A 12,798-nucleotide genomic window follows, 5' to 3' on the forward strand; every position below is an offset into this window, starting at 1 on the left:
AAACACAAGGCAAGGTGCACGATACTGGTAGACTTTGAGGAGCATCAGAGCTCTCCATGCCTGAGGCCCAGGGTCCTCTCTTTGACATTCTTATACTTATGTCAGTGATTTTCTCTAACCATCTTCTGACCATCACCTGTTCCTGTGATCAATAGACAGCCTAGACCAAGAGATAATGAAGACCCTGGGACCTATCTCCTCCAATTTAAAATGAATGCGTGCTTTTTTTTTCTGATGCGAAGACCAATCACACTCCTTAGAATCATAGAATCATAGAAAATCCCATGTTGGAAGGGACTCATAAGGGTCATTAACTCCGAAAGTTCCTCCAGGGACTTGAGTGGAAATTACAACCACATCATGGTGGGCTCTGAGCTTCCCTTCACCACCGCACTGTGCTGTCTTTAGCAGGATGAGTCAGGGGAAGGGCTGCCCATGGTCCTGCTCAGCCACAAGTATGGTCATCTTCCAGGCTTCCTTCTGGAGGAAAGCCAGGCCTGAGAAGCAGCTGTGGTCACCTCAAGTAACCTGCTGCAACTACGAGCCTCAGGCAACGGGGGCAGATTGGTGAAAACTCCAAATTCACATCCTGAGAGGTAAGAGATGGAGCAACACAAGCACATGTTATCTCCCAGCAATTGCACTGCCAGCAATGGAGCATCCTCACCAAAGTCGCTGATGGAAGGAAAACACAAAGGGGAAATGTCCACATTGGTCCTGCCCTCCAGCTCTTGACAGAGAGGAACCATAGAGTCATTAAGGTTGGAAAAGACCGCTAAGATTATCTAGCCCACCCACTGAGGAAAGCAGCAGGCATTAGGGAAGGACAGCAGTGCCTTCATTAGCAGCCCCTAATTCTCCTCCCAGGAGGAGGCTCCTGGCTGCCTAGCAAAGCATGCTTCAGGCTGCACGCTCTGCACCACGGACAGGGACCACTGATGCTCACCCTCAGGTATCTGCTGGAGACCAGTTTTATTTTATCAACTGTTGCTATTTCTCCACGATTCAGCCGAGCTGGGTGGGAGGCCTGGGAGGTGGGAGTGTGGTGTGTCTGCCAGGATTGTGACAAGGTTTGATGGCACGTTTTATAGCAGTGCCTGCCAGGAGGAGCTCTGTCTTGTCTCAGCACTCACAGCACGCCAGGAAGGTATCTGAGGCTTCCCATGCTGTCATTAATTTCTAATTATGCCATCGGTTGCTTTCTACATTATTGCTTATTTACCAAACACAGCTTTATTGTGACGTCTAGTTCCTTATAACTAGCAAACCCATTGTTATGCTAAAATGAATGTTCTAAACGTTATTTATTATTTGATAAACCTTGTGTAACCCTGAATGAGGACATTAAATGGCAAGAACACTACTTCAAAATCCCATTTTAAATAAGTCACCAAGACAGCTGTGCCTTTATAAAACACATTAGAGTGGCACTCAGAGCACATATGGCTCAGGGATATATACAAATTATACAATTTCTGTCATTCGGTCAAATAAGAGGGACGTTTTGACCCCAGAAATGAGTCAAATGTAAGTTGTAATTCAAGCCCCACCGGAGGCCCTGCTGTAATGCATCCTGACGGCTGATCAAGGAGCCCTGACCATTTGACCCAGCAGATCAGCAACTCACTGTATCTATTATGGCTAATACAGACCCCGGCTTGAAGACGTATGGAGATAAACAGATAAAGGGCAATAGATGCAAGAGGGAAATGTTGATTTATCCACATCCAAGCACACATACACGTGCAGATAGATTCCATGCGTGCAGGAATGGGCAGGCATGTGTAACCTCATGATAACATTTGTAAAGGGACACATCTGAAAGCAGATGTGTATGTGTGTGTGTACGACAAATCTAACCTCTCTTAGCTCCATTTCCCCCAGTGCACTTTATTCAGATGAGCTCCTTCTGACTTGTGCACAGCAAGAGAAACCCCAGCTTTACTCTATGCCACGTGGAAATTTCGAGTCAAAATTAACGAGAATATGTTAAACACCCACAGACACAGCAGAGGGGTCCTTGCTGTGCTCTCAGCCACAAAGGGAAGGAGCTGTTTATGGCAAAGCATCCTTCTGGCTTGAATAAATGACACTGATGCGTAACAGTGTTTGCACAAGGAGTTGCACAAATTAACTTGTTGGTATAGAAACCAGAGTGCTGCTCAGCTGGAACAAGTCGTGCGCAGAAAGCTCCTGGGATTAGGATCAAAAGTGCCCAGTGGTAAATAACGAGCTCTTTGCTCCTTTGAAGTGCCCACTGACCCAGCAGCAGCCAGAGAAAGGTGATGGAGAGAGGAGAAATCCGGCAGATGCACCCATCAGCATGACAGCACTACTGCTGCATGCATGGGATCCCCACATCTCAAAGCCAAACCCAGCCCACTCCCACCCAATTGCACATTTTGCCCTGCTGAGGTTACTTTCCCCATCTGAAAGGACTCGATGAATGCCTTCCCTTACTGACTTTGTAGGTGCTTTTGTTTCTAACAGCACTGTTGCATCTCTTTCATGATACCTGGCCCGGTTGTGGTTCTGTACATTTCTAGGGATTTTGCACTTGTCTTTGGGGGTGGGGAAAGAAAAAAGGAATATGGGCAGGGGTGAGGAATGACGCTCTGCTGATTCAGGAGATACAACAGATCCTTCACTCATCTCGGGGGTCAGATGTCTACGACTGTTTGATCAGATGTCAGCTTGCATTTATGCTCTGGCTCCTGCTGGGAGTTGAGTTACATTTCACATTTGACTCATTTCTAGGGTCAAATGTCCCTGCTATTTGATGGAACAAGAGGAATTATTTTCCCCAAGCAGCCTATGCTGGTGCAGGTAAGGATCTGTCAGTGCTCTCATTGTGTTTTAGGCTCCTGCATTTCTGCATTTAGCTCTCAGCTGAGACAAACCCCTCTTGGGATGAAAACAAGAAACGTGGAGTACAGCACACAAGCAATCACATAAAAGAAGATTAAGAGGAAAGCAGATCAGCTGGCTTTACAGTGCTCATGGCAGTCTGTTTGTACAAGTTAGCAGCTCTGCAGAGCAAGAGAAGGAGAGGGAAGCCATTCTGCCTTCCCCACGCTCCTGCCATGAGAGGCTGCTTAGGATAAAGACTGTGGAAGGGGATGTGAGAAGGTAATGTTGGGATGCTGCAGCTTCACAATGCTTTCCAGGGACTGCTCAGCACCAGAGCTGCCCTAACTGCAGGCTCTGCAGTGGTAAAATGAGAATAATCTTATCTGTGTGATGGGAAGGGATGGCTCCAGAGCTTAAGCAGTTGCTGCATCTTTGGACGAGAAATGCGAAGCATTACCATGATGGACCCGAGCCATTTAAATGGAAGGAGATGTGGCAAACTGAATTCTGCTTTCCACCTAGCTCCCCCTAGGTATTATGAAAGAAAAATCACCAGAAAAAGCAAACTGCAGACCCAGAAGCAAAAGGCAAATTCCTATAACTCAGACCAGTGTGAGCACCCAGCCCCGGTGAAGCTCCATCTGCGATGGCAGTGCCCAATGGTGCACAGTGTCACCAAACAGCTCAGGACAACAACAGGGGAAAAACATCATATCCATCAATTTAGAGTGTGCTGGCTCCTATAATTAGTGTGTAGGACTTGTCTTCATCCCCACGGGTGCTGCGGACAGAGCACTATCCCACCTGTGTTGTGTGGGCATCCAGGGGCTAATGATTTAGCTGCCTCTCAAATGGGGCTGTGAAAGTGCTCTCCTGCTGTTTAACATACTAACTCAGGTTCCAACTGGTTGAACAAACAACAAAAAAACATCTGGATTCCTCATTTAATTAGAGAAGCTGTATTAGTAGTAAGAAAGTCATGACCAGTGCTATGAAGTGCTCCACAAGCAATGACGTGAGGGTACACAGGGGGATGCAAACTGGCGACGATGACGGGAGAAGTGTCTGAAGGGGCAAAAGAGATCCCTGAACTCCCCACCACAATGCTCCTCACCCCACAGAGCCTCTGCCCTGGGGCACAAAGCAGTCTCAGACATGCTGTCACCGATCACCCACAGCTGAACTCAGGGCATAGTCCAGTGGAGGAAAAAACACAATGTAGAGCAACCCATAAGTTTATGATTCGCTTCATAACAAAGCAGCTGCTCCTTTCTGATGGTGCCTATCACCTGCCCAGATGCTCTGGGCAGCACAGGGTGGGATGAAGCTGAACCCCAACCTGCAGCACCCTGGGGCCACCCTGTTCCCTTCTCCCTTTACTCAACCTGTGGTAATTCCCTGTGCTGATCACGAGCAGTGCCTCAGTTGGTTGTCTGTGTGTTTGAACTGCTGCATCACCTTAGAATACAAAGTTTGCAGCTCCTTCTCCACTCTTGGAAATACTTCTTGCACAAGAACAACCCCCTCCACTCGTGTGGTCTCACATTCTAAGCAGATGAACAACAGATTTCCATCCTCTTTGATATACAGATATTTTTTTCATCATTGGTACCCAAGTTAGATATTCACCAGCCTCCTAATTTATAGCGGTGCTGTGGCAACTCCCAACCAGAGCAGCAGAAGTACACTCCATGCAGCTCCAGGAGCATTTGGGGATAGATGGAAACCATCCAGCTGTCTTTCACAGCCCTGCACTGCATCGAGTTCACATTGGACTCATCACAATCTGCATCACACGTGGCTGTGGTCACACAACAAAGTGGCTCAACTCAATCCCAAAATGAGGGATTAGATAAGAATATTAGCTGTGAACTTGTGTTTTCCCTTTTGGCGAGATGTTTCATGCCAAAAATAACCAAAGTACACACATGGGACCACCTCTGACCTCTGAGTTAGAAAGACAGGTAAGCACGTGCTGAAGTTCTCTCCTCCCAGCAGGACCTGGGCACGTGCCTACACATATTTATTTACCTATACACGTTTCGTCTCCACTGAAGGGTCATTCCTGCTCCCTGTGTTCACAAAGGCCCCTGGATGATATGAACAGTTCTATTCTGATCCTCCCCACAAGGGTTCATAACTCCAGAACAGGAAACCTTTGATTCCTTTCTTGTCCCCAGGCCAGCTCACTGTCAACCCATTCAGCTCCAGGAAGTGCTGTGCACGGGGGCAGGAGGGGGCACCTGCACTACATACAGTGCTTGGAAACCTCACCTCTAGAAACACCAGCTGCACCTTCACTTACACTGAAGGATGCTGACCTCCTCTGTGCAGCCTTCTGCTGTCCCAGGAGCACATGTTCCTGGAGATCTCCCAACAGTCCAGCTTTGCCACAGCCTAGGTCTCCTAGGAAGCCTCCCCCACCCTGTGCACACAACTCACCCAACCCCAACAACACTTACCTGATTTGCCGACAGAAACTCCTGGGTATTGTCGTTCATTCCCATGTACATGTTCTCCCCATCAAACTAGAACGGCAAAAGAAAGTTAGAGTTAGAGAAATGCCACCTGTGTGCCAGGGTTAGATGCATCCCTAGTTCTTTCCAGAGCCAAGACTCGCAGAACAGAATCTTGAGCTGGTCCTTGTGTACTTCTGAATGTGTATGAGCTCACGTACATCACTGATATCTCAATGGGATGTGGTAGCATAGCGTGGTTATGATAATTCTTTCAGCAAAATGAAAGAATGAGTCACTCCAATTAACAAATAAACCAAAAGTGTGCAAATCCACTCATTCACCCAGCAGCGAGCAGCGCTGAAATGAAGTTCTGCCTCACATTCTCACTACACCATCAGTGGACTACGAAAAGACAACTTCCATCAGTGGAAATTTCCAAGACAGCCAGGTCACCTTCAGTCCTCTTCCAGACACTTATGTATTCCTTTATCCCCAAAGCTGACACGGGACATCCATAAGGGGTTGTACCCTAAGCCCAATTCCTCATCCTGGCAGGTTGGTGTTGTGTGTGAACTCCATGTGCAAGAAGCCATACTTCCTCCCCTTGTCCTTGTCCCTTCCTGCCCGCTGGGACTGGATCTCTGTGGACAGGGAGCCAGGAGCACCGTGAGCATGGTGCTCCCATGGCTCCTGCAAGCATGCCTGCTGCATTCAGCTGGCTCTGAGATGCTAGATCCAGCGATTAGATGTTAAACCACCATGGAGAGCTGCAAAACTCTTCTCATTAATTAGCTACAGCCAGAGCTGATCACCTGCTCCAGCTCCGAATGAAGGAAAAATGCCATCTAGAATTGACTCAAGAGTGTGGCTGGGGCAGTTCTGGAGGTGAAGTTCACAAATTAATTATGGCAATAAAATAGGATTTGCCATAAAACACTCCTGAGACAAGGATGGAGGTGCAGCTGTGAATGACACTGTGCACTTAACAAGGGGAAGAGCCAGCCCTCTTGCCCTTACAACCGGATGATGAATTGCAGATTGTTCACCCTGTACACATCCCCTTGCTCTCCAATACGAGGCTGACAACCAGTTATGCCTTAACAGAAACGGGCCACATTAAGGCCAATAAAAGAGAAATCCAAATAAAGCCAGGTGAAGGTTTTTGCGTAGGCTATTAATTACACTTCCATTTCTCCGAGTGCCGCTGGATTAGCTGTTAAAGTCCACAGACTTAGCAAAGCCCTGCATGGAGTCAGAGTGCACAGACACCTCTAATTGCTGAACCCTCCTCTGGGACAGCACAGAAAACCAATTAAAAGCAGAAAAATTACAGCGATTCACCAGCTAACAGAGGAAGCAACCGCAGTGGGATGGAGGGGGATCCCTGCACGTGAGTGGGATTCCCTACAACCCCTTGGTGTAGAGGGAGCAGCGGGATGCAGCAAGCACCAGCATCCCTAAGGGCTTTCCAGGACCAGCAGCTATTCCAGAAGCAAGACAACTGAATGGAATTTCCCTCCCTGTGTAAAATGACTGCAGGCACAGTGGCTGCGGCTAACGTGCTCCCAGCTGGAGCTGATGGCTTTCCTGCCATGCAGACTCAATCAGCTTCACAGCCTAAAAACCCTCTGCCAGCAACGGAGATGGCACTAGGTGGTGGAAAGGCTCAGCCCCGATGGTATGGCAGCACTGGCTGTGGGGAGTCCATCTCTTTGGAACAGAGATATCGATGGACAAGGCATCTTCCACCGGGGACTGCCGTGTCACAGGGGGTAGCTCTTCTTTCTCCATACCACTCTTTGTCAGATGGATTCTTTATGGCTTTTCACCATTTCTTCCCCTGTTCCACACTTCCTTCTGCTCTTTTTGCCTTCTTAATAACAGTAATGAATCCTGCCTTCAAAATTGCAGCACCTCCGATTGCCATCCTGAGCAGCAAGCCTGAAAATCAAGGCTTGAAATACCACTGAAACTTCAGAAGTGCTGATTTTTGTCCCCCCTCTCCCAGGCTACGAGGGTGCAAACAAATTTATTAGAATTTCTCCCAGCAGAGTATTTTTTTCAATTAGACGCTTGCCACTTACCCAGCAGCCAGGCGGAGCAGATAAGCAACGTGCTCTCCCACTTCTCATTATTGATTTGCTACAGAGCACACTTCAGAAAAATAAGCCCCATTGTTCCACGCTGATTTACAGCAGAAATGTGCTTTTCAGTACGTCCCATTGGTTCCAAACGTTTTTTCCCCATTCACCATGCTCTGGGTGCATCCATTCACTGCACTCTGACTCCCCAGACACATCACACCCATGCTGAATGAGCACCCGTTATCTTTTTCAAGTCCTTGCTAACTCACAGAGAACCTGCTCTTGTGCTGCTGTCTTAATCACGCCTTTGCTCTTTAGCAATTACTTAATTTTTGCCGTTCTTCTGTTAACAGGAGCAAGCCATCAAGCAAACTGGAAGCTGTGGCTAACCCTCAGCTCTCCTGCATGAACTGAGGATGAGCAGAGGGAGCTGTGAGTGCTCTGCTTTTGAAACCTGGGAGTTTGAAACCTGCACAGTCAGAGCTGGAACTGGGATTGGTGGGGACAATGCGCTGCAACCCGACATCGCACTGTGATGCTATGCCACGCTTCAGCTGGGGGCTTCTCCCAGCCCCACAGCACTGTCAGAGCTGTAGAGAAGCCCAGGGGTCACACAGGGCCCATGTTAATAAGATGTGACAAAAACAAGAGGCGCGTGCAGCGCGCTGGGGCAGCCCCAGGGCAAGCACACGGGGATCGGCCATGAGCAAACACAGCAGGTAAATGTTTGCTCACAGGGAGGGACCTGCTGGAAGGAAGCACAGCCCTGCCACGGCTAGGGAACGTGCTGTGTGCTCATGGCTGGCACTGCCAGCTCGTGCAGCTTTGTTACGAACCTCATCACGTCCCTTTATTTCCCAAGAGCCATGAGCTGCAATAGAAACGTCTGCTTTCATGTTTGTAAGATATATGTTGGCAGTGTGGCAGTGCTCACACAAGGAATGGCTTCAGTGACACTTGCAAGATCTCAAAAATTTTTCCAAACTTCTCGTTTTCATTGCCTTTCTTTTTCTTTCTTTCTTTCCTTCTTTCTTTCTTTCTTTCTTTCTTTCTTTCTTTCTTTCTTTCTTTCTTTCTTTCTTTCTTTCTTTCTTTCTTTCTTTCTTTCTTTCTTTCTTTCTTTCTTTCTTTCTTTCTTTCTTTCTTTCTTTCTTTCTTTCTTTCTTTCTTTCTTCTTTCTTTCTTTCTTTTCTTTCTTTCTTTCTCTTTCTTTCTTTCTTTCTTTCTTTCTTTCTTTCTTTCTTTCTTTCTTTCTTTCTTTCTTTCTTTCTTTCTTTCTTTCTTTCTTTCTTTCTTTCTTTCTTTCTTTCTTTCTTTCTTTCTTTCTTTCTTTCTTTCTTTCTTTCTTTCTTTCTTTCTTTCTTTTTTCTTTCCCTCCCTCCCTCCCTCCCTCCCTCCCTCCCTCCCTCCCTCCCTCCCTCCCTCCCTCCCTCCCTCCCTCCCTCCCTCCCTCCCTCCCTCCCTCCTTCCCTCCCTCCCTCCCTCCCTCCCTCCCTCCCTCCCTCCCTCCCTCCCTCCCTCCCTCCCTCCCTCCCTCCCTCCCTCCCTCCCTCCCTCCCTCCCTCCCTCCCTCCCTCCCTCCCTCCCTCCCTTCCTTCCTTCCTTCCTTCCTTCCTTCCTTCCTTCCTTCCTTCCTTCCTTCCTTCCTTCCTTCCTTCCTTCCTTCCTTCCTTCCTTCCTTCCTTCCTTCCTTCCTTCCTTCCTTCCTTCCTTCCTTCCTTCCTTCTCTCTCTCTCTTTATTTATTTGTTTATTTATTTATTTATTTATTTATTTTTGCTTTTTTGATGTTTAACATTTGGTGGTGGCAATACTGAGTTGGGCCACCCGAACTGCAAATCCAGTGGAGCTTTTAGAAAGTGAACTATTATCGCAAATGCAGCAGTGACCAAAAGCCACCATCGCTGAGCAACTACTTAATAACCAATGAAGAAGGAATGCTATTCGGAGACATAAGCACTGCCCCTCCACTTTGCTCCTTGTGCAATGGCACTCTCATTTCTGAGCTGGGTGCACTGGGACAGCACCTTTCATGGGTGGGATGCACCTGGTGTCTGTGTCCCCAGCAAGTCCCAGAGAGCAAGTAGATAAAATCATAGAGTCATTAAGGTTGGAAAAGACCTCTAAGACCATAATGTCCAGCCCCAACCCACCCCACCATGCCCACTATGTTACTCAGTGCTACATCTCCACTGATCTTGATCACCTCCAGGGACCGTGACTGCACCGCCTCCCGGGGCAGCCTGTGCCACTGCATCCCCACTCCTTCAGAGAAGTTTTTCCTAACATCCAACCTGGACCTCCCGTCAATAAAACCAGTCAATAAAAGCAACTTCCAGTCCCACATCCCCACGGTGATGCTCTGGGACACCTTCCCCCCAGCTCAGCCCTATGGGCAGCAGCACAGCACCCAGCAGCCCCCAGAGCTGGCATGGATGGAGCTGTGAGCACACAGCCCTGGCATGGGAATGGCTCGCTGCAGCCCTGCCCCCAGCACACAGACGTGCTGTGATTTCCTACAGGAGTCATTTAGCATCACGCCTCTCCGGAGAATACAGGGCTGAGGTTAGCTTAATCTCTTTAACTGCAGTTTCCCCCATTAAGGTCTTTACACAACCTCTGGCCCAAAGTGATCTACTTAGCATTATTTATTTGTCCACTGCAATGCTTGGATGGCCCCTCAGTTGCTGCTGTCAGAGAGGGTCACAGGTTCAGACACAGATTTACGAACCCCCCAGGATGCTCTTGCAGGAAAGCTCAGTGTTTCCTGGCCTGCACGCAGCCACCAGCCTCACCACTTACTGCAATTTGCTTCTGGACAAATGCCATTAGAAGGCAGCAGAGCAATGCTGAGGTGTCAGTGGTAACACATCCACAAAACGGCTGCACAACTGAGCACCAATGGGAGCCACCTGGCTCCCGTGAAGATGTGTTTTTAATACGTAATAACAAAGCATGGTAGAGGTGGATCCAGATGGACACAGGTGAAGGCTTAAGCCTTAAAACCATTTTTAAAAAGTAGTGCAGTGTGGTTTTTCTTTTAAAGAATCATTTACAAAAATGATAAAACTATAGTAATTTTTCCAACTCAGCAGAAGCAGGTGCCTACTGCACAGCTGGTGATGCCCAGGGGTGACCAAGGTATGACAACAGCTGCCCAGACATTAAACCCACATGGAAAAGGCTGCAACAACCTGCACTGCCTTGTGCAGATTTCAGCTGTCCCCAAACTGGAACATGCTCCTTGGAAAGACCCAACTGAGCAACTATCTCAAAATGGGACAGCCAAAAGTGACAAACTGAAAATGACAAAACCAACCAATCAAGAAAAGGAACCACTCTGAATGGCCAGGAGGGATCCAGACTTCTGCTCCACAGGATTTCAAGCTCACAAATGCAGTGCACAGCCCACCAGCCAGGCTCTGCTACAAAAGGAGCTGCAGGCAGGTGCCAGGCGTGTTTGGTTTTTGCTTTGTTAACTCAAAAGTTCCAGATTTCATTTCTGATTCAGAAAACTGTGGATCTGTAGGCCTGACTCCCACGCTGTAAAACCAAAAGCTCGTAAAAACCAAACCCAACTCATCCTTGGACCAAAGGAAAGGTCCTTTTGCTCACAGTCAGCAAAAATGCATCCACTGGGTTTTAGCAGGAGGACAGTCAAGAATGAGAGACAGCGGTGTTATAATCCATCTACTTTGTAATAGAATTGATCTAGAAGGATTCAAGTTTTTTAATGAGACAAAAATTATGCAGGCTGGCCAAAACTAAAAGCAGACTTTGAATGGCTTTGTGTTAAGAGTCTCACAGCACTAAGTAGCACTGAGGAAATGGAAGATTAAATTTAATGTCAATAAATGCAAAGTAATGCACTGGAGAAAAGCAATTCTGACAACACAGGCACGACAATGGGCCTTAAAATAGCTGTTATTGTCCAGAGAAGAAACGACGCATTCATCCTGGAGAGTTCACTTCCAACTTCTGCATAGCTCTCAGCGCTGCCAAAAAACACCATTCAAGATTTAGGAGTTATTAGGGAAAGAACAGAGAATAAAAAGATAAAGCACATATTTTCCACCTGCTAGGGACAGAGGGCTGAGCAACACAGATGGTGCGATATGCTCAGATGAGGAAAAGAGATGATGCAGAAGGACAAAGAGATGCACACACAATCCCACGACAAGAACAGGGAATGGCTCTTCCTCAGTGTTCACAATCCAAACTCAAGCAGCAGATGCTGGAACCAGTGCTGTTGGAACCAACACCTTGTGGAAGCTCTTCCTGCTGCAGGGCGATGGCCTGAGAGACCCAGAACAGCACTTGGTCAAGCAAGAGGGGAAGCTCAGAGCAAGCCCAAGAGACAAGGGGAGGGTGTCCAGGTGATTCTGTGCCCTGTGGGCATCAAACAGACCCTTCCCAGGCCCTCCCCCCTGTACCTTCCCCAGCCTCCCCTTTTGTTCCTGCATACTTGAGGCTGTATGCCACCAGTATTCAACAGACAGCATTCATTTATCTCACGGACTGGCTGGTTTTCTGAGTGTGCCACTCACCAAATTATTGTTATTACATTACTTGGGGGGAGTGAGGACTTAAACTCATTTACCCGGGCCTTTCAGAGCCTGCAAAGAAGTTCAAGTTCTTCACAGAGGCACACAAAAAAAATCTGTCCACTGAAAGCTACAGGGAGCAGCAGAATTCAGTCTTAAGACTGACATGGAAATAGATTAATTTTTTTCCCCCATTTCATATTCTAATTACAATTCTTCTCCCCCTACTATTTTCTGTTCTCATTACAGTCTTAAAATTGCTCTGCAAATTCTGTACCTTATTCTGCTCTTCCTACCATCTTTGTCATGGAAATGAGAAACAGAATGTATAAGCATGAAAATATTGCCGAGACCAAAATTCTGCTTAACCCTTTCTTGTGTGACTCCAACAAGAGGCAAAAGCAGCACTGCCAGCAGAGCACAAAGCAACAAAGCTTTCCATCCATCCATCCATCCATCCATCCATCCATCCATCCATCCATCCATCCATCCATCCATCCATCCATCTGCCCTCTTCTTCTCTCAGTCAGAGCAGAGGACAGTGCTTGGAGAAACGCTCAGAAGTGCTCACTTGTCCCTGCACTGTGCGTGGAGGAGCGGGTTGGGTTTTTCCCATCCTATGGGCTTGCCCCGAGGACAGACCCTGATCAAACAGATGAGTTTGGCTGTAGCTGCATGGTGTGCTGCTGGCCGGAGGGAGGCATGCAGTGTCCCAGCATCCCCATACACCAGGTACATCACATCTCATCTCTTCCTCCTCAGAGCACAGTGCTGCTGTATAACCCAACCAAACCCTTCCCAATTTCTCTCAAAATTTGTGAATAAAGAAATCTTTTGCCATGGGGGCACAGCCTTCACCCCG

At 47.7% G+C, this 12,798-nt stretch overlaps 1 protein-coding gene across 2 annotated transcripts in view; it reads right to left on the reverse strand.

Moving 5' to 3' along the window:
- TOX2 (TOX high mobility group box family member 2) overlaps positions 1–12,798 on the reverse strand; it is a 111,249-nt gene that overhangs the window by 63,952 nt on the left and 34,499 nt on the right. For both annotated transcript variants that reach the window (XM_065754095.1, XM_065754094.1), the window contains exon 2: positions 5,313–5,378. In XM_065754095.1, the coding sequence (XP_065610167.1) occupies positions 5,313–5,378 (66 nt within the window). The remainder of the gene's footprint in view (positions 1–5,312; positions 5,379–12,798) is intronic.

Source organism: Cyrtonyx montezumae, unplaced genomic scaffold (assembly GCF_038088225.1).
Source record: "Cyrtonyx montezumae isolate F1298 unplaced genomic scaffold, pur_monq_1.0 scaffold_9, whole genome shotgun sequence".
NCBI classification, from domain to species: Eukaryota; Metazoa; Chordata; class Aves; order Galliformes; family Odontophoridae; genus Cyrtonyx; species Cyrtonyx montezumae.